General features: G+C 37.7%; 1 protein-coding gene across 1 annotated transcript in view; it reads left to right on the forward strand.

Moving 5' to 3' along the window:
• scarb2c (scavenger receptor class B, member 2c) overlaps positions 1-19,454 on the forward strand; it is a 44,527-nt gene extending 25,073 nt beyond the window's left edge. Inside the window, exons 10-12 of the mRNA XM_036588673.1 lie at positions 14,374-14,425; positions 15,331-15,483; positions 16,801-19,454. Of these exons, the coding sequence (XP_036444566.1) occupies positions 14,374-14,425; positions 15,331-15,483; positions 16,801-16,839 (244 nt within the window). The 3' untranslated portion in view covers positions 16,840-19,454. The remainder of the gene's footprint in view (positions 1-14,373; positions 14,426-15,330; positions 15,484-16,800) is intronic.
• The last annotated feature ends 3,337 nt before the right edge of the window (positions 19,455-22,791 follow it).

Consider the following 22,791-nt stretch of genomic DNA (forward strand, 5'->3'; position numbering starts at 1 on the left):
TGGTTCCAGTCAAAGCTCTAGTAGTGTTTAGCACTCCAGGTGCTTACATTTGTGGTTAGATGAAAGAAAAGGCCTTCTAAATTCTTTGTTGGCAGTGGCATCTAATCTGTAGTTTATAGACTTGTTAACCCCAAAATTGTACCATCTTTTAACCATCAAATCTCGAACCAAGAGAAATGGGGAAAAGTTCCCCTTACTATGCATGGGAGTAAGACACACGTACATCCTCTTCCAGGCAGGTTCACTACAGCTCTGGTTGTTTTAAAACGATTAATTATTAAGCTAATAGTGGATGTGGATGTGCATAATACTGCACAAAAAATATAATGTATGCCTCAACCTTTATATCAAGGTTTTCTGCAGGGACATTTTTGCATGTTCTAAGTTCAGTTGGCTTCATTTTCTGCCTCTCACAATCCAAGTAATCCAAAATGCATTCAAGGAAATTGAGGTCCAGACTCTGGAGTGGACAGGCGATTGTTCTGAGAACACCAGCAGTTTCTTTGTTTGATAAGTACATCATGATCTTCTCGGCAGTGTGTTTGGGAGTCATTATATTGCTGTAGAATTAATTTCTTCTCAATCAATAATTTTCCAGAGGGTCCTGCAGGATGTATTAAAATGTATTTATGCTTATTAGCCTTTAATCAACTCCAGATGTTGTTATACATCCCCAAACTTGCACTGATTTTCCGGCCGGCTCAACTGATGGGTGTAGACATGGCTTTGACGGCTTTTCATCCCTTTGGCGACGTACACACTCTTATTACTTCCACAGACGTCAAATTTCATTAAACCTTACTCCACACCTCAATCGGCCAGTTTTGCTGATCTAGTGCAGTTTTTTTTTCTCAGTTAGGTTCTTCTTGAACAGCTACACATCCTCTCAGACCCACAGCGCTGAGTCGTCTTCTCACAGTGGAAGGATGGACAGAAACACCTGTGGATGTTTTCAGATCTGAAGCAAGAGCCATTTTAGGTGCACACGAGAAAGAAATTCGCAAGGCAGATAAAAAGAATTAACTTGTGACGAATGGCCGTTGTGACTGGAAATTGAAGATGGTGATCTCCTAACTTTTGCGCAGTGCTGTAGCTGTTTTTCATAGCCATTCCCTGATTTATGAACATCAACACACTTTTATCTTGTTTCATTTGTGTTTTCTCTGATCTTTCCCATGTTGGTGAATGATTAAGGGAAGCTCATATTTATATCACCAGTACGTTCCAAAATCTTTTTAATATATTTTTATGTACTTATTGAACGATTGTAAAATAGACTGAAGCAAATTGGGCTAGAGATAAGACGAGAGAGAGAGAGAGAGAGAGAGAGAGAGAGAGAGACCTTCCAGAACACCTTAAAGAACCTTTCCGTGGGTGTCAACCTTTGTAACTGAGATGATGTATGTGTGTGAAGAGCCTCCACATAATGTAAAGGTTCCAGGAGGAACCCCTAAATTGGTATTGAACCATCTGAAGGTTTCATAATCCTTTCATACTAACAACGCTCTTTTTCAAAAATGGTTCTTGTTGAAGCCAAATGTGGTTCTTCTAATGCATAGTTCAAAGACACAGGGTTCCCATATATCCTGGAACACCTGGTAATCACCATGCTCAGCAGCTGCTATGATGTCATGGTGGCCGGGGCTTCGACATGAATGAATCCAGCATGGAAAATGACCTTTGACTTCCCTGTCCTGCACAGCCGCTGCCTTAATTGGACACCCTTGTTAAAACATGGAACCAGAAATGGTTCTTCTAAGACATAGTTCAAAGATCCAGAGGCCTCATTTTATGTAAGTGCACCCAAATTTTATTCATAATTTGCTCTTAAGATAACATATAAAAATGCAAATCACATGCTATAATGCCTGTAGCACATTCGCACTACCACTAGGAATTTTTTGTACGCCAGATCACACTGATCTCTGCACGTTTACACGTCAGATTCATGTTTTATAAATCATTACACTCGAAATTAAACATACGATTGTCGTAAGAGCACAGCTGTGCATATCAATATTGCCCTGGATCCCATGTCCTGGAAAACCTGGAAGTTTATAGTCATGCAAAACAACCAGGAAATAAGAAAAAATGGTAGAATATACTGTTTTGCATATTTTTAGCATACTTCACCTGCTAATCCCCAGTTTGAGTGTCCATCCATACATATTGTAGATTGGAATACATATTTGGGCAGATACGTTTGCACTGTTGGAACGCTTGAAAGCATGAGGCTACATAAAACATGACAGCTTCTTGAAAAGTATAACATTCCCTTCTAATATTTTAGAAGAAACTGTGATTAGGGGTTGACTGATATGTGTTTTTCTTGACCGTTATCAGTTAGGCAATGAGACCTATATTCACTTATTCACAGTGATACTCACTTGCCATAAATTTGAAATTTATAGTGTAACAATTTATAGAAACACAATTTCTTCCCAAAATGAACATTAAGTCAAGACAGTGTTTAATGACATACCAACACTAAATATTTAAACATTTTGGTATTAAAGGAGACATTTGGCAATGATGAGCGAATATAATAAAATAACTCTCCATAATCATACAAATAAACAAATTTAAGATCATATGAGATTGGCTTTAAAGCGCAATAAGCACCTGTCTGTCTAGTTCAGGGGTTGGCAACATGCGGCTCCACAGCAGAATTAGATTTGTGGGTAAAAATGAAATAATCCTCCTTTACAGTAAAATAAAGCTCCGCTGATCGTTCAACACAGTTTAACAATAAATGGTCTTTGACCCTGAAGGCTGGCGCACAGACTGCTTGTCACCATAGCAACACAGACCACAATCTCGCCTAGCTAGTATCTAACGAAAAGGCAAAGCGAAAGATTTAAGACGAACACTAAAAAGTCACGTAGCTGAAGTCGCTTCTCATTCGCCAGCTTCTTGTTCAAATTTCCCAGTTCCACCTTAAATTGTGCAGCAGGTACATTTTGGCAACTCAGGCACCATTTAAAGTGGAAAGGAAAAATTCGAACAAGAAGCTGGCGAAATGAGGAGCTGATTTCAGCCTCGTAAAAAGTCAAACGTTGTGAGATATTTTACAAGAACATATTTTACTTTTGCGGAGAAGTTTCCTGCTGGAGATGCAAGAAAAGCGGGTAAAGCTGTGCTTAAGCTTAAAGCAGAGCGAAGTAAGTCTGCATTTTCGTTTATATTTTTTAGTGTACACTAGGACTTTAGCACATACTGAGGGTAAAACATTTTTTTATTCCTTCAACAAATAGACATCAAATTTTGTGGCTCCCAAGGCGGATTAGTTTCTGTTGAAAGGGCAAAATGGCTCTTCTTAACATTTGGGTTGCCAGCCTCTGCACTAGTTAGTGAGGGGTCATTAAGGGTTGTTCTGTTGATAATGTTGTCATTTCAAAGTGACCTTTTGTGAGCTTTTGTGTGGACAAGTCAGGAAAATTGTCCAGGAAAATTTCTGGAAAATTTCTGGAAAATGGTTTTCTAAAAAGTGAATCTGAAAAAGCTGTAGGACTGTACCGTACGGTGGGTGATCAGTTTGCCATGTTTAACTGATTACCATCTGTCTCCAGAGTAGTTGGTGAGCATGCATGTCCAAGTTGGTCATAATAAAGTGTATCACACATGTGGAATTGGGGCTTTCTGTGTCCTCCCGTGTTTCCCATTACTGTATAAAAGAAGCTCAGTGCTGCCTTTATTGTTGGATTGTTATATGGAAACACTTGTTATTGATGTTTCATCAGAGTAATGATAAAAGACAAATGTGAAGTATATTCATATTCTTGTGTTTGCTTGTGTAAAAAAATAAGAAATCTTAAAACTTTCAGCTTTTTTAGATCACAATCTTTGGATTTTTGAATACATGCAACAACAGCATTAAGAAATTATGTTTCCATAGGAGAAGAGTAGATTAAAAGTCAGACATTTCTGCTTATTTGGCATGAAAGGGTTAAAGATAGAGCTCCTTTTAAAGTGGTGTGGGCCTTGCCACAGCTGCTATGATGTCATGGTGGCCGAGGCTTTGGCGTGGATGAATCCAGCGTGGAAAATGCTCTTTGACCTCCCTTTCTTGCACAGCCACGGCTTGAACACCACCGCTGGGTCGCACTGGCCATGTGGAAGTTCTTGCTCAATGTTATGAATAAAGATTTACAGCTCACTGAAGTTGTGTTTATACTCTCAGTAGTGATGTTAGCTAACAGCACACTTTTTTGTGTTTTAACTATTTTAAGATATTTAATTTAAATCTCTGTTGTCTAGTTATAATGGGACAGTCTGATTGGTTGAGAACATTTGAGTAGTTTTTCGCATGGTAGCCTAAATATAGACGCTAACCTTGAATGAAGTGCAATTAAAAACTGATAGTTTTGATATTTTGGATCTGTATAGGCGAGAAGTCAAGGATTCAATATGGGTTTCAGAAAAGAAAAAGAAAATTAGTATCATGCCTTCTCCAGTAGTGTGTACCTTCTGTATATGTGTAGTCTTTTACATCCCTGAATTCCAAAGAAGCTGGGACAGTATGTGAAATCCAAAACAATGATTTGTAAATCTACTTTGACCTGTATTTAAGTGAAAACAGTACAAATATTATTATAATATTATTTCATGTTTTACCTTCGGTATATGTTAATTTGGAAATTGATGCCTGCAACATGCTCTACAAACGTTGAGACGGAATTAACAATAGAAGAATGCTTTTTGATGTTTTTCAAAAAGTTTCTATATAGAACCATCCACAGCACATTCTCCATCAATCTGAAGAATGCTTTTAATCATGAAAAGGGTTCTTTGAGTGTTCATGGTTCTCTATTGAACCATTTTCTTTACTAAAGAATCCTTAAAGAAGCATCTTTCTTAAGAGCGTATTTATGCACTTTTTATGATGCATAATATCATCAATCGATTCAGAAATCTGGAGAAATAGCCCACGTTGTGTGTGCTTTTTCAAATTGTTTGTGAAATGTGATGAATATCACCACATAGAATGCTTTGACAAACTGTTGTCAATGAACGCCGTTCATCACTGCATCTGCAAATGCAAGTTAAGACTGTAGTATGCACAGTGAAAGTCATATATCAACAACGTCCAGAAACACCGCCGACTTCTCTGGGCTGGAGCTTACCTGAAATGAACTGAGACTTAATGGAAACGCGTATTTTAGTCTGATGAGTCAATCTTTCAGATTGTTCATGGAAATCATGGATGTTGTGTTCTCTGAGCCAAAGAAGAAAAGGGCCGACAAAATTGTTACCAGCATAAAGTTTGAGGGTTTGTCATAATTTAGTGCATTTCTGTGAAGGTTAAAAGATAAATGCACATTTTGGAGCATTCCAAACCAAATCTTCCACTGAAAACATGCGGGGCCCAGCCTTTCAGCTAATCGTGGAATGTGTTGCAGGCATCATATTTGGAATTAACATATATGTATCAGCTAAAACATCAAATATTGTGTCTTTTGTACTATTTTCAGTTTAATGCAGATCAAACGTATTTATGAAACTACTCACTGCTCTCTATTTTTAGTAGTACTTTACATACCGTACCCCCATCTGTGTTTGCTTTTAATGTGTGTATGTATAGATTGTGTGATCACATGTCTGAATGGCTGTCTGAACATGAGCAGCTGTTATTCTGATTGAATGTGAGGAAGTGTGATTAGAGCGGAGGAAGCATGCTTTATATCCTGCAGCTCATTGTGCTCTAACCTATGGCTCACAGCATGTATACACCACACATATGATGTCTGCTATCATTTGTTTGTTTGCTCTGTACTTCAGACGTTTTAAAATACTTCGTCTTCAGATGTGGAATGGAAAAAAATCCCAGAGGACTGCAGTTCAAAGTGTTGCTGAGAACAGCGATGTTTATCTACCAACAAGGCCAGACTAAATGCGACCCAGATTCATAATCAAACGTCGCCACTCTCTCGTCTAGTAGAGTTTCTCATTGCACTTCAATTCCTCATTCTTTTTTTTCACTGTTTGATTTTGCTTATGTGCACTGCTTTTAAGTGCTTATCTTGACTAGTAGCATGATGCTTGTTGTTTTTTACAGAGCCCATTTATGGAAGAAAACATTTTCCTCACTTTCCTGAAATGAGTTTAATATTTGTTAACGTTTCAGATGGTTCCCTGCTCAGTCCATCCAGTCCATATATGGACAACTAAGCAAAAAAGATACTACAAAATTCCACATATTTAGGCATTATGGCCAAAGTTATGTGAGCGCCTGACCATCACACCTAAATAAGCTTGGGCATTAATATGGAGTTGCCTTTTTTGCAGCTATAACAGCCTCCACTCTTCTGGGAAGCTTTGGAGTGTATCTGTGGGAATTTGTGCCCATTCAGTCAAAAGAGCATTCGTGAGGTCAGGCACTGATGTTGGACATCAAGGCCTGGCTCACAATCGACATACCAGTTCATCCCAAAATGGAGACCTCAGAGGGGTTGAGCTCAGTGGGGACCTCAGTGGGGTTGAGGTCAGAGGCTCTGTGCAGGCCACTGGAGTTCCTCCACACCAACCTGGTCAAACCATGTATTTTTGGAGCTGCTTTGTACACAGGGGCTCAGTCATGCTGGAACAGGAAAGGGCCTAAACTGTTGGATGAATATAACTGTGTAAAATGTCTGTGTGCTGTAGCATTGACATTATCCTTTACTGGAACTGAGAGCCCAAACCCTGAAAAACAGCCCCGCCCATCATCCCTCCTCCACCAAACTGTACTGTTGGCTCTGCATTCCAGTAGGTAACGTTCTCCTGACATCCACCAAACCCAGATTCATCATCAGACTGACAGATAGTGAAGCTGATTCATCACTCCAGAGAACACGGTTCCACTGATCCTGAGTCCAGTAGTAGCGCTTTACACCACTCCAGCTGACACTTGGCATTGAGCATAGTGATCTTAGGCTTGTGTTTAGCTGCTCAGCCATAAAAACCCAAAAGCAATGTTGCTTTCGGAGACAGTTTGAAGCGAGCAAAGCAACAGAGGAAGTGATTTTTACACGCTAAGCGTTTCTGCACTTAGCAGCCCTGCTCTGAGTTTGCGTGGTCTGCCGCTTCGTGACTGAGCTGTTGTTGCTCCTGGATGCTTCCTTTTCAACAATAATAGCACTTACAGTTGTCTAGGGCAGATCTAGAATGTAGTGTCTTATGACAGTGCTGTGTTTAAAAGTTACTGAGCTCTTCAGAACAACCCATTCTACTGCCAGTGTTTGTCTATGGAAGCTGCAAGGCTATGTGCTTGATTTTATACACCTGCTAGCAATGGGTGTGGCTGAAATACCTCAACTCAATAAATCTGGGGAGTTGTCCTCATATTGTCTACATCCATTTATTAAGCCTACAGCAGTTTAGCTCTGGCCATTCATGCTTTAATTATAAAGAGCATTTCTGCTTTTTGAATGAGGTGCAATACATAGCAGCCAATCAGAACAGAGCTCATTTACATATATCAGTCTTAAAGGCACAGCAACAGAAACAGCTTATTTAATTCAGAGAGGTAGGTAAATAAGATTGTGACAGGTTTGGTGCCCACACAGCCGATGTAAATGGAAAGTAGGATATGGGCCCGTTAAGATTAGAAGTAATGATTAATTTGTGTTCTGCATTTGGCTGGCCGGTGCTAATCATTCTGCTCAGGATGCAGCAAAATGTAATTTCCTTGTACTTGTACTATGAGGATAAACGGCTTCCATTCCAACACAGAGGAGCTGCTGGCTGCAGGTTACGCAATTAACAATACAGAATTTCTACTGTTTGTAAAATAGTGCTATTTTCTACTTTCCACTAATTTCTACTACTGTTTCGTTTCTAAATAACAAAAACATAGCTTTAACTAGTACCGCAATAACCCAGTGATTTTTATTGAGGTGTTTTTGATCAGTTATCTGTGTCAGTACTGAAGAACTGTAATCAATTCAGGCTTAAATTCTGACCTTTGAGGGGGCCAAAGTTTACAGATATTAAAAATCAAATTGGTGTTACCCAGACTAGAACAGTTCTTGGTACAGATGAAAGAAATAACATGTAAACACTACCAAAAACATTTTAGAAACACCTGCTGTAAAATATTGACTGATATTTTTTTTGACTGAACTTAAAATTCTGCTAAAACATCTCTAAGCAGCTTAAATAAACAACAATAACTTAAACATCTACAGTACTAACAGTGACAACAGCAACAATATTAATATCTACAACAGTGATATTAAGAACTACCGTATCAATAATATCAGTGTCAATAACAATATAAACATCTACATCAACAATATTAAAGACATATCAACATCCATAACACAAACATCAACAAGAATGATAATAGCAGGAACATCAACAATCAAAGCAATATCAATAATAACATCAGCAATGATACTAACATCAACATCAACAATAGCATTAAAAATAACAATAATCTTAACAACAAAAATACCAGCCATAGCAATGTCAACTTCAACAACAATACTAACAATAACAGCAACAATATAAACATTACAACTATATCAACAATATTAACATCAGTAATATTATCAACATCAACAACAGAGCAGTGACATCAACATAAACTATCAACAGCAGTACTAAAAACAGCAGTTATAACATCAAGATTAATATCAACATCAACAGTTTTAATATCAAGAACTACATAGACAATTCTCAACATCAATAACATCCTCAGCAAGAACAATAGCAATGATATCAACATCAACAGTAACTATTATTAACAGCAAAAATACCAACATGCAACCGTAACAATTATTACAGCAAATGACTAATATTAATATTTACTAATATGCTAACAATTACTAACCACTATGATTTAAATTTTGCAAGGGTGAGAACATTTTTCTGCAGCTGGGAAAATGCATTAGTCAGTAGTCGGTTTTAATACCAGTTTTTCAGCTGTAGTATCTTTAACATGAATTTTAACATGCCATAATTTGATTCGGGTTCAAGTTCATAAAGCTGCTCCTGATTGCCTGAGTGTTTTCTGCCCTGCAGCTCACCTCAGATAAGCAATCAGACATTGCATCATCAATATAAAAAGCCGCTGGCTTTCATCCAAAACACGTTCAGTGCAGCGTTAGAGTTTTGCATCTAAAAACCACAAGCTTGGTGCATGCATGCTACATCTATATTGAACTAATCTGAGGAAAATGAAAAATTGTGTAGAGAAAATTGTACTGCTGCGCAAACAAAAGTGAGGGGTGTTTTTTCTCATTGGCTCACATGAGAAAGCTCATACTACTATGCTCACTTTTTGAATGCTAATATTTTAGCTTTATTAATGCTAACTTATTAATGTAACATTTATGGAGGGGGTCCACTTTTTGGCATTGCTAAGATTTTTCTTTCTCTTCTAAAACAATATGGGGAGCGAACACTGTAAGTCATCCAAACACCCTCCAGCACTCAGACATGACTCGAATTGGCCTGATGGTGGCACTGTAGGTGGCCTGTATCTCCTGAACTATGAGATGTACAATCAAAATAAATTTTTCTACAGTATCATTGGTGTAGTCTACATAAATACCTCACTGGGACTATTTAGCTCTTCCCATAAAATATGGAAGGTGTGAAACCTACATTTTCAAACTAGTCTATGGTTTTTCAAGTTATCCACCCAAAATCTTCACAAGTGTCTAAAAGTTTGAATATTTGTGAACAGTATGTAAATAGTATGGCCTCCACATACCAGTTACTGCTTTAAAGTTTGAAGTTAGTTCACAAAAATGGCTGTTAACAGACGTTTACAGTCATATAGAAAAGTTTGAACTTGTTTTTAACCAGCTTATAATCAAGGTGTTGTGTGTATAGCTCAGTCATTTAAAAAAGTATGGCCACCATTGGCCAATCAGTTTTCAGCAGGCATTTGGCAGACTTAATATTGACCAGTGGTTATGAAACTTGAGTGACATATATATGTAGGGATTCTCTACCATCACACAGGCAAAAATAAGCAAAAACAGGGCTTACAGTGTTCATATTCTGGGAAAAGAAATTTCTTTAATGCCATGCATTGCAATTGGACTGACAATAGAAGTATTTTCAAAAACTATTGTTCTTCTGCAATTGTGTTGTTTTCAAACTAGTTTCTGAATTTTTATCATATTGGCTCAAAATTGGTCTAGAAACAGTCTGCCAATTGTGAAAGAAAATAATTTTTAAAAAACATAGCACAATAAACAAAATGCCTATTATGTCTACAGAACATGTAGTGGGGTTTGGGTTATTCTGATTTAAAGAGCTATTATTCTATCAGAGATTGTCCACTTGTGACCAAACATATGTAGCGAATGAAAATTTGGGGTGAAAAGAGTCTGCTAAATGAATTCCCAATAATAGTTCCCAGTAATTAAATAATTGAAAATTGGGAAGTAGTTGCTGAAGTAGTGCTTGACCCCTTCTTGCCACAAACATTTATATTGTCTCAGAAATTTCAGTGCCAAAATAACATCGCCCTTCTGATCAGAAGGTGCGAGGTTCAGGCATGTGAGCAATAAGAACATAAACATGAAGACTGTATACAAAAATCTTCGTAAAAGCCTGAAATGTAGTAATTATCAATAAAATGTTGACGTTTATAAACTTCAAGGCCTTGTTGGTCTAATGGTGCTTGGACCCCAGTGATTGCTTTTTGCAGCTATATTTAACTTTATGTATTCTAACTTATTAATATAATGGTACATTGTGTAAATCTGATTATTGGTCAAATTCTCACTTTAAATAATTCAGAGTAATTACTCATTTACCCAGAAGGTGACTGCCTGTCTTACTTTCGCTTCCTTGCCTTTACCTTCCTTTAGCTGATTAGGCCTGTCCAAAATCAGCTGCCGAATATCAGTGTTACATATGTAAGTTAATTATAGGTGGGGAATTATGCAATGCTGTCAGACCATGACCTGCAGAGGTCCAGCTGATAACCGGCCGCCTTCTCTCACTGCTGTTGGACTTTCATATTGACAGGGTTTTTCAGGTATGTAGGACATGCGGAGCATTGTGGGTAGAGGGTCGGATAGGGTTTCGGAATGTGCCGTATGTCCACCGTGCCGAATTGGGACATAAAAGAAGGAATGTCCTGCGCAGGTTCCTCCATGATGCAGCTGTAGCCCTGGCTGTCCTGCTGGGCTCGTGCCCTGGGACAGAGGTCACAACACCCACCTAAATCACGCCCCAGTATGCGAGAAGAGAACATCACGCCATCTCTAAAATTACCACCACAACACATGAGCCTCCTGCCGCTTTAAGTGCTTGCACAGATGTCTGAGTGGAGGATGTTGAGGGGAGTGTCAGTGTGTATGCTTGTGTTTGTTTTTATATGCTTGTAGCTCCATGGGTCTTTTAAGAGGAATTCCATTGACCGTCATAAATGTCTGCATAGTGAAATGGTTACGATGTGAACAGAGTCATTCAGAGTGGTTTGTTGTGAAATGCTCTGTTTGCTTGTTCACAGTGGTGGTGATAGGAACCAGACGTCCACCTCTAACAGCTCCCTCACAGAAAGACATAGTTATGAATATGCTTGCTAATATGTTTTAATGGTACTTTTGAGATTTTTGGCCTAAAATTAATTTTTTAAGCTATTCATGGTACCCCTTGTACATGCAAGGCAAAATAGTCCCCACCCCCCAAAGAAAACTTTACTTTTTCAAATTTATGATAACTGTAATATTAAAACTCAGAAGACACATGTAGGTTCACTGGTGGTTTTGGATAGTAAATAAAATGACTATATGACCATTTAAAGGAAAATACCATACATTCAGAGTGGTTTGGTGTGAAACGTTCTGTTCTAGAAAAACTTACCGAGTCAGAACTGTTCACAGTGGTGGTGATAGGAACCAGACGCCTACCTCTAAAAGCTCCCTCACAGAAAGTTCCTACATGAAATGGTTATGAATTCACTGCCTGATGACTGAGACACTGTTTTATGGTAGTTTTGAGAAGATTTTGGCTTTAAACTGATGGTGGAGGAATACATACAGAGGCAAAATAGTCCCCAAAGAAAACGTATTATTTCAGATTTTCCACTATTTTCCATCATCAACATTCCATATAAACTCAGAAGACTCGTGTAGGTTCACTGGTGTTTTTGCATAGTAAATAAAATGTCTATATTTGTGTTGTAGTCATGGCGACCCCTGGTTCCTATCACCACCACTGTAAAGACATCTAATAATAAATGAATATTAATTCAAGTGGTAGCGCTTATTAATGCATAAGTAACAATTATATAATGATAACTGTCAATAACAAATCGTTAGATATAAGATGAAGGTGCTATTTATAGGGGCCTGGTATTATAATGTGTTACCCAAATAATCTGCAAATAGATACTTAGTAAGTATGTAACAATGCAGCCTATCATATCGCTGTTGTTGGAACAAAACCTCGTATCTCAAAAATGGTGACTTTACAGGAGAAGGAAAACACCTACTTTACTTTTAATGTAAGTCAGTGGAACCAGACATCTTTCTTAGTCATTTTGGGTCGTTTCTTTTGGTCCATTCATCATGAAATTTACACACAATGTAAAGGACAACAGCAATTCAAATTATGTCAGAAACTGAAAAATGTAAAAAATTGAGATTTTTTCCATGAACAGCGATATAGTATTTTATTGTATCATATCATTGTATCATTACTACCTTGTGGCTACTGTGATAATGTGGCTAGATTGTAAAAAAAAGCAAAGCTTTTGTTTCGGATGTTATACTAATAGATGTTATGCTAAATGTCCTAATTAACCGGAAATACATTAACAAAAGACTAACATACTGTGACATTTCCAGGCACTCCTTACTTTTGCATTGAATTAAGACACCACTGTATCACATTGAGCTGAATTCTGAATTTGGTGAAGTGTCACACCCCCAATCCAGGTTAAAACAATTCTCTTTTGATGCGCCTGTGATTGAGCTAAAACTTGCCCTCTATTCTTACTGCACTTTACCCTTAACAAACTCATTATAACAACACTAAAGTCTCTTGCTTTAATTCCTTTTTATGTTTTTATTCTACATTATGTACTTTGTACTTTATTTTTATTATGTTTTAAGATTTTTGATCTTTTATTTTTTTTTGATGTTTCTTTTGTTTTTGCAAAGCACATTGAAATGGCTTTGTACATGACATGCAATATAAATGAACTTGCCTTGCTTAGCCATGTATTTGTGATACATTAAGGGTTATTATTATATATACGAAGATGCTTACACGTATACAATAAATATGAGACGCTTCATTATTACATAGCGCTATTATTTATATATACACTGCCTGGCCAAAAAAAAGGTCACCACCTGGATTTAACTAGGCAAATAGGTAAGAGCCTCCTATTGGATAATTACTGCATGGGTGATTATGTTTCAGCTGGCAACAAGTTATTTAACCCTAACTGATGCAGTGAGTAGCTTCTATATAGCTTCTGTATAGCACAGCTTCTGCTATGATCTGGGGTTGCTGCAGTTGGTCAGGTCTAGGTTCAGCAACATTATGTGCCCAAAGAATGAGGTCAGCTGACTACCTGAATATACTGAACGACCAGGTTATTCCATCAATGGATTTTTTCTTCCCTGATGGCACAGGCATATTCCAAGATGCCAGGATTCATCGGGCTCAAATTGTGAAAGAGTGATTCAGGAACATGAGACATCATTTTCACACATGGATTGGCCACCACAGAGTCCAGACCTGAACCCCATTGAGAATCTGTGGGATGTGCTGGAGAAGACTTTGCGCAGTGGTCCAAATCTCCCATCATCAACACAAGATCTTGGGGAAAAATTAATGCAACTCTGGACAGAAATAAATGTTGTGACACTGCAGAAGCTTGTGGAAACGATGCCACAGCGAATGCGTGCCGTAATCAAAGCTAAAGGTGGTCCAACGCAATATTAGAGTGTGTGACCTTTTTTTTGGCCAGGCAGTGTATGTGTATATATATATATATATATATATATATATATATATATATATATATATATATATATATATATATATATATATATAACATACAGGATATCTTATTACAGAAGGGTATTTACTCATACAGACACATGTATGTGTGTGAATATATATGTGTATATATAAAATCATATGTGCATGCATAGGCTATGTACATACAACAGCAATGATATATGTGTATGTATGTAATACATATGAGATTAACTGAGTCCAGTAGAAAGTTTCAGTTCACTGTTTTAAAATCCTTCCCTAAAGATTTAATAGTGATTTGAACAACATCTCGATTGAAACTCAGTTATAGGCTGAATTGAATCCTTACAGTGTCACAATGTTTTGTCATTTACTTCGTATCCCTATAGTTACCATTGATAATTGTTTGTCCTCTTTCTCTTTCTCCTCTCACAGCCAAACGGAAAACGTCAGGACTTTGGTCTTCCCAGTCATGTACCTTAATGAGGTAAAGTTTTCTGATTATGTTTGTGTTCTTGTTATAATGCACAGTTGTGTTTGATGGGTATTTCTAGAAACATTTCATGCAGTAAGTTTCTGTGAGGGAGCTTTTAGAGGTGGACGTCTGGTTCCTATCACCACCACTGTGAACAATCCTGACTCAGTAAGTTTATGTAGAACAGAGCGTTTCACACCAAACCACTCTGAATGAAAGGTATTCCCCCTCAAATGGTGGGAATCACTCATTATAAAGCTACACAAATGGGATTAATCTGATTATAGACCTCGAGACATTTTATTTTGTTTTTTTTTATGCAACTGCACTGGCTCTCACAGTGCTGTACTTCACAATTCTGCTGTTTATTGAAAGACCACCTCTTTATAAACATTATGTCCGCCGTTATGATTTCCTTTGGATTGTCCTCAATCAGCTGTGAGAGGAGGATTAATGTATTTGTTCCTGAGGCTTTTGGCGGAGTTGGAAGCTGCTGCAGATTGAGCGTGATTAAGGCCCACTGTGCTTTTTTGCATTGAGTGTTTGGCACTGCTTGTGCTTCTGCGTGTTGTCCTACTTTCCTGCGCCAATCACATACGCAGGCAACTGTTGCCTTTGGATGTGCCAAGATCAGACTTCCTCACGGCGCTCCCCTTCTATCGCGTGTGAAATGGGGAATGCCTCAGGGATGAGGCACTTGTCCTAAACGAGAGAGGATAGGGTGGGATAGATTGTGTTCGGTGGATGCTCGGGTTCCTGAAGGTCATGCGGTCCATAGAGGATGTCCGCAGAGGTGACAGGACTTCACAGGAAAGCTCTGTGTTTTTTCAGATGGAAGCTTTTACCTTTTGTCTCCAGATCCGTGACTTGTGCCCTGATTACGTTGTCCTAAGCCCTGCCCACCTCTTTCCTTTCAGAGCGTGCTTATTGACCCGGATTCCGCCAAGAAGCTCGGTGCCCTGCTGACCGAGGCCAGCGTGGTGATCAACATACCTTTCATCGTGATCGGCCTTGGCATCATACTGGGTGTGGTCTTTATGGCGCTATTGTGCTGTCTGAGGACCCCAGAGGTGAGACCCCGTCACGTTGTTAGCAGTATTTTCCGACCCGTTCCTTAGGGACAACCAGGCAGACCGCATTTTTGAAGGAGGTGTTTGGTGTCTTGATCACTTGGTTCAGGTATTGGGAACCATTTTTCTAAATGAAATGTTTTAAGCACCGTTTTAAGGTTTAAAGCACCTCAATATTAAGGTAAAGGTTCTACACCAAGTAAAAGAACCATACGTCCAACCCAAGAACCATTTAGGAACATTTAAGTGTATAATTTACCTATTTATTGTATATAGACTTTATATTTGGTACAACTGCTGCATAAACCACCTCCATCTGATCCTGAGCAATATTGCATTTTTATAAATATATTAGTATATGTGTATATATATACACACACACACACACACACACACACACACACACACAGCTGCATGCCAACCTTCCTCTTTTAGTCAACTTCCACATTTTGTTGTTTGATTTTCTAAATGAAAGCAGGTTAACACAGTGTCAATGGGGAACACACTTGAATATGGCATTTTCCTGCAAATTTTAGTGTACAAGGTATTCTCTTTAAAGGCTATGATAACTTATTTTTACTTATTTGGACAGAAAATCAACAATACACACCACCTTTTTTATAATACGTTGTTGGGAGTGGGATTTACACATACAAAAAATATCAATGCTTATATTATGTTCAATACCAAGCAATAAATATGGGTTTTTCATTAACATGAGTTGTCGTACATTGTTTTGGAATAAGGTTTTTTGTAAATTGCCGATTTCAATTTAAGTAAAAAAACAAAAAATGACAAATTGAGATACAAGGTTTCCTTCTGACAGCCACAACTACATATTATTTTTTTCCAACACACACACATATATATCGCTGTTGTCAGAAGAAAACCTTCTATCTCCAAATTACAGGAGAAGGAAAAAGCCTTCTTTACTTTTAATGTAAGTCAATGGAACCAGGATTTTTTCCAAGTAATTTTTGGGTCATTTCTTTTGGTTCATTCATCATGAAATTTACACACAATGTAAAGATTAACAGGCATTTTCAAATTATGTCAAAAACTGAAAAATATAATATATATATATATATATATATATATAATTTTATATATGATATATAATTTTACATATTTTATATACTTTCTTTTTATGAAAAATGTGAATCATGCAATAGTACTGGATTGGGAAATGTTGTTTTAAACAAACAGATCGATCCACGGGACAGAGATCTGCCTCACACTCTGCTCAAACAGCATTTACAGCAGTGAAGTTCGAGACAGTTAATATGTGTATATGTTTCTTTCTCTATTTTCCACCAGAGCACTGCTGCTGAACGCCAGCCCTTACTGACGTCCTAACTGAGCGGAGAGTAGGTTTTTGGGGATACATCAGTGGGAGTGTTTATGCATTCTGTGAACTGACGGTAGCTTTCGCACTGAATCAATCAACTAACAGTACCCAGTATTTGACCAGTTCATGAATCATCGTTTGCCAAGCAACGCCATATGAAGTCGGATTCAGGTTGGAGTAAGAGGTTGCCCTTTTACTGTAAGAACTGTTTGAGTTTATTTTTGTTTTTATTTGACATTTTAGTGTAATAATGAGCACCACAGCGAATGGGAGTATTGTAATTGGCTAATCTTGCATGCAGACCTGCAGCTTCTAAAGATATAAAATTATTTTCCACCACTACAGCCTAAAATGGACAGACCTAGACCTTTTCCCAACACGCTGGGATGGTAAACAAGTTTGTTGCATCAATAAGAGAGACAAACATCAGCATCTGAAGAAAGAGTGGTTATATTTTATTGACACGTCAGATGAAATTGTAATTTTGCATCGCGCCTGGGATTAGGGCAATAAAATGGGCTTGCACAACACACGCAGTTACACCAGTCTGTCTGTTTGTTTTAGTCGCAGGTTCAACACACAATGCTAAATTTAGAAACCGGCCAACACACAGTGTCCACAAAATCCTAAACTAAGTAACTGACCGTCATAGTGTCCACAGTATCCTAAATTTAGAAACGGACCATCACAGTGTCTGCATAATCCTCAGCTTCTGAACTGATATGCACGTTTGTGCTTCTACAAGGACGTCTGCGTATGGTATGATTTCAACATCGAGCCAAGCAGAGTCTGATTGGTTCACCTTGAACTCTGGAAAAAGGCTGACAAAAGCACATGACTGGATTTCATTCAACACTTTTCTCTTAGTTTCTCAATGGCAGTTCAGTGGTGCTCTGCCAGTCATGTTAGGTGTTTTTGTTTTTTTGTTTTTTTTTTTTTATCAGAAACCACATTTTATTTTTTTACATTTTTGTTTGTTGTAAAAATATTAAGTATTGTTTGTGCTTAAAGCCCCAGAGAACCTAAATTCATGTTTTCTTTTTATGTAATCTTGATGACACTAGATATACATGTACAAAATATGTCCTGTGAATCACTTTGCGATGCTCCCTAAATGGCTGATCTATTTCGCCTAAATTCTCTCTTTTTGATATAAAGTGGGTGGTCACACGTATGTAAGCACTCACAAGACTGCTAGGTTCCCCAGCAGTCTAATAGAAACTTAAGGCTGTCACATACCAGACACAACAGGACAGCATCCAAAATTTTTAAACCGTCGTTTTTAAACACAGAAAGAAGGTTTGATTCCCTGGCCGGGCAACCAGGGTCCTTTCTGTGTGGAGAATTAAAGCCACATGAAGACCACAGAAAGCCATGGTAGATAACACGTGGCTTGAAATTTACACAGAGTAAGGTACACAGTCTTTTAGATAAACAGACACAGTGCAAAGAATAGTATCTTGTCAGGCATAACTATCTTAAATCTAGTTAATAAATCTAATATTTCTCCTGTTGAGATTGTTATAAGCTTACATTAAGACTATTTCAGGTATTCCTGAACATTTTTACTTGTTTTGAGTGTTTGAATCTATTGAATTTATCTCATTATAGTGAATTTTTATAGAACTTTTTTAAAAATGTGGCTGAAACCAAAAGCAAGTTTATCTGCCAGTATAGTGAGAATTTTACTTGATAAAATTACCTAAAACAAGTAAATAATGTCTAGAAATAAGATAGATTATCTTATTATAGGTGCACAATCATCTCAAAATAAGAATTATTAGATATATTGACTAGATTTTAGATCATTTCACTTGACAAGATGTTATATTTTGCAGTGCAGATGCTCACAGTAAGTTACCTCAGCTAACAATACTAGCCTAGTCCATTTTAGCTGGTATTTTTCAGGTAGTAAACTGATGCCAAGCCTCGTAAGTGATGCTGAACACTTTATTTCATTCAGTTTCTACAAGTGGAGTGTAAAAATTAACTTGAATCTGACGTTTTTGGGCCCTCCCTGCTGGCATTCTTTAGCTGCGCAATGCAGCGCATCCAGTGTGCGACGGCCTTTAGAGCGAAAGCTAACAACCTAGCGGAAGCTAACCTAACAAGCATAACATTCAAGCTTGCTTTTCTGCCTGCCTGTTGTCCATTCGGTCATTCAACATCCCACTCCAGTTCAGTGCAAGTGTTGGACAGAGCGCTGTCGATTACAGGTGCTCATCTACGTATTAGGCCACGGCCAGACAGTTACCAGTTCTGCTAAGCCATGTTTCTTTCTCCATTCAAATGCTGCTGAATTTTTAATACAACTCTTAATTTTAGTGTCATACACACATTTTTCATATTTTACACTATGTTCTCTGGGATGGTTTGGAATGATTTGATATTATTTGTTTTCTTTTCATTATTTTTGGATATTTTTGGTCTTCCTTTATTGTAGTGCTCAATGGGGGTGGGAATCTCCAGGCAACTCAGATTCGATCCGGGGCGCATGTATTTTTCATGTGTCTTGATTAGGAATTCTAAGCCCACATTATGATTGTTTTCCTGTGTCTGTCAATCTTCTTTAGCCTAAATTGAATTTGCATGCAGCCTAAACACGACCGAAACAGACCGAGACCAAAATTTAGCTACATTTTATGCAATATAGACTAAATATGGTTTAGTAATATAGGCTATAGTGTTAGAAATATTTGGAACTATTGGCAAAAACCTTTACACATAAGCCGATGTGAAATCTTTCAAGAGAGAATTGCGATGTGTCTAAGAATCGATTATTTTTCCCACCCCTAACAGTTATTATCTTAACTAGCGCAGTGACCAGTGCTCCATGTTTGTGCTAGAAATGTACATTTTGCATTAATCATAACTCATTGTGTACATGTACTAATACTGAAAGACTGCACTGTTGCTGCTAATGCAAAATGGTTTTAATTGTATCAGCGCATTTGCGAATTTTTAATGCTATTTTACCAAATTGTGTATTCTTACTCATATTAATCAGTTCTATGATTTCAGTTGCCGCTCCACACAGTAAAACCGTTGAATTAGCTCAGCGTCCATTTGTGAACTGGACTCAAAGCACATTTTAGCCAATGTTCGTTCAGCATTGATGCTTTTAAATTGGAAAATGTTTGCTTTTTGCCGTCGTTTCAGTGTTATGTCAAATATTCTCTTGTAGCTTTTGTAAGTGGTTAAATAACTGACATGCTAATTTATGAATGGAGAGCAGATGAGGAGTATTCATACCTTTATAGAGCTATACATCCTGTAAAGGTAGTGAATGTGGTCATTTTTAACAATTCCAGACATGAATAATACGCTTAGCTTCACATTTCACTTTTCTGTTATTACATTAATACATTATACGCATATGTTAATGTGTTAAAACCACGTTATTGTGGAAGTGCGAACAGCCTTTGGGTTTCAGTGTTAATCCCAGTTCTTGTGAATGTGCTAAAAATCTCAAAACAGTGTCTGATCTTTAACATCTGATCATTGAATGTTTAATAAGTGAAGGTCAATATTGTAAAGGCCTTATCCGTTCATTGAACGTGGTTAAAATTTAAGTGTGTTTATTTTTCTGGCGAATAAGGTTCAGCATTTTATTTTTTGGTGTGAAATTTGAAAAGGGAAATCTGTACGGTCCTGACTTGTCTTGAGTTCTATGAGTTTGCTAACACTATTTTTTTGGATCTGCTTTAAGGTGCACTTTAGTGACAGTGTTCACATCAGCTGGATCATGAAATTTGTTTGGAATTGTCTACAAGGGCTGGGTATCGTTCAAAAAGTTTCCATACTGAATGCTTGAGCTATACTGTTGTTGGTACCTTCTTTTAATGGTGAATTCCACCAATTTTTTAAAATTCTGTTTTAAAATTTTGTTGTTCAGTGGTTTGGAGTGAAATGGGTCAGATGTCTTTAGAGTGGTGCTGATAGGAACCAGGGGTCGCCATGACTACAACACTATAGACATTTTATTTACTATCCAAAACCACCAGTGAACCTACACGAGTCTTCTGAGTTTATATGGAATGTTGATGATGGAAAATAGTGGAAAATCTGAAATAATAAGTTTACTTTGGGGACTATTTTGCCTCACAGCGCCCTGCATGTATCCCTCCACCATGAATGGATTAAAATAAATGGATTAAAAGACACTTTAAGCCAAAACTTTATCACAAAACTACCATAAAACAGTGTCTCACACATCATTCAGTAAATTCATAACCATTTCATGGAGGGAGCTTTTAGAGGTGGACATCTGGTTCCTGTCACCACTACTGTGAACAATTCTAACTTGTTAAAATTTCTGTAGAACGAAGCATTTCACATCGAACCACTCTGAATGACTTTGTTTATATCTCAACCATTTAATTATTTAGAATATTTAAAAAATCAGTGAAGTTCCGCTTTAAGAAGTACAGCCGTAGCTAAAATTGATGGCTATTTAAAATTATGACATGTCTATTTCACATCTGTATGTCCAGATAAACACTTTATAATTTAGAAGGGTCATTGATTAGTGTTCACCGATAGGTGAACCTGATAGAGAAAAGGGGAAAATTCAGAGCCTGGAAAATCCTCAGAAAAACTCTAAGCATGATAGCAGCTCAGTGACAGCTACACTCACCACAGAGCACATCCGCCTGCTAACTAAGCTCACGTTAGCTTAGCCGAAACGCTACAGTCCCAAACACAACAGAACAGGTTCCATTTGGGCTTTCTGTCACTCTAACACCGGTCACTCGATTTTGCGCTCTAGATATCCTCTAAACAGGCGTCGTTTTAGCATCCGTTGGCTTCATCCAAGCCTGTGCTGTGTTGTGTGGCAATTTAGCCTGCTAACTAGACTCTCATTAGCTTAACCGAAATGCTACAGTTCCAAACACCACAGAACATTTCAGCTTTCTGTCAGTTACTCCACTTTCACTCTACACTTGTGTCAGCAGGGCAGCAGTCAGTCAGAATCAGACCTGTACTGTGGTGAGTGGCTCTGTTTTGGGTCTGTAGCTGCTCGCTAAGCTAACGTTAAGTCAGCCGATCAGGCTACAGATCCAAACAGCACAGAACTGGTTTAATTTCTGTCCCTTCAGCTCCAGCAACTCAACGTCACTCCCTCAAATTTGAGTCATCATCATCTGAATTTCTGTTACCTCTTTAACTCCTTGGAACCACCGCTGGTTCCAAAACACACTTATTCATATTCTTTACTTCATAACTTTCATATTTCCTAAGCTACATTCTAAAGGTGGGGGTCGTATGAGAGCTGTAACTGTATTCTTTCCAGTCAAATAGATAAAAGAAGCTGAACTCACAATTTTTTTTCTACTGGAATTTGACCCATTTTTCCACAAATCTGAGCTATAAACTGGATCTCAGATGGCGTCTCTTCAGTGATCTGCTCTGTAAAAATAAGTTTTATAAAATAATACAAAGAGCGTCTAAGATTTTTGGCTTTCAGCAGTAAATTGTAAGCATATGGCATTATGTTCATGATCATAAAACACATTTTCTGTTAATTTGAGGAGAGATTTTACAAACAACACCAACACTTTGATTTGATCATGTAAATTCAGATGGAAAAACCAAAATATACCCACGAGAATAAGAGGTTAAACTTTAGTTAGCCAGACTCGAACATGTTCTGTGGTGAACAGAGCTGTTATCATGCTAGCTAAGCTAAAGCTAACCTGCTCCACCTAGTTAGCAGCACTGTTTAACATTTAGCAATTGTTAGACAGATGGTTTGACATTTATTGAATGATGGCTTGAAAGCTGTGCATTGTTTGAAGGTTTGAAAGTATAAAACAAATGGATACCGCTCAACCCTAGAATTGAGTATGAGGTGCCTTAAATAAGAGGGTATATTTACTGACTATAATGGAACAAGTAGGCCTAATCGACATGCTTCCTTTATAACATGTATATGCAAGTGGAGTGTTATTTAGCCAATC

This window comes from Colossoma macropomum, unplaced genomic scaffold, assembly GCF_904425465.1.
Source record: "Colossoma macropomum unplaced genomic scaffold, Colossoma_macropomum, whole genome shotgun sequence".
In the NCBI taxonomy this organism is placed as follows: domain Eukaryota; kingdom Metazoa; phylum Chordata; class Actinopteri; order Characiformes; family Serrasalmidae; genus Colossoma; species Colossoma macropomum.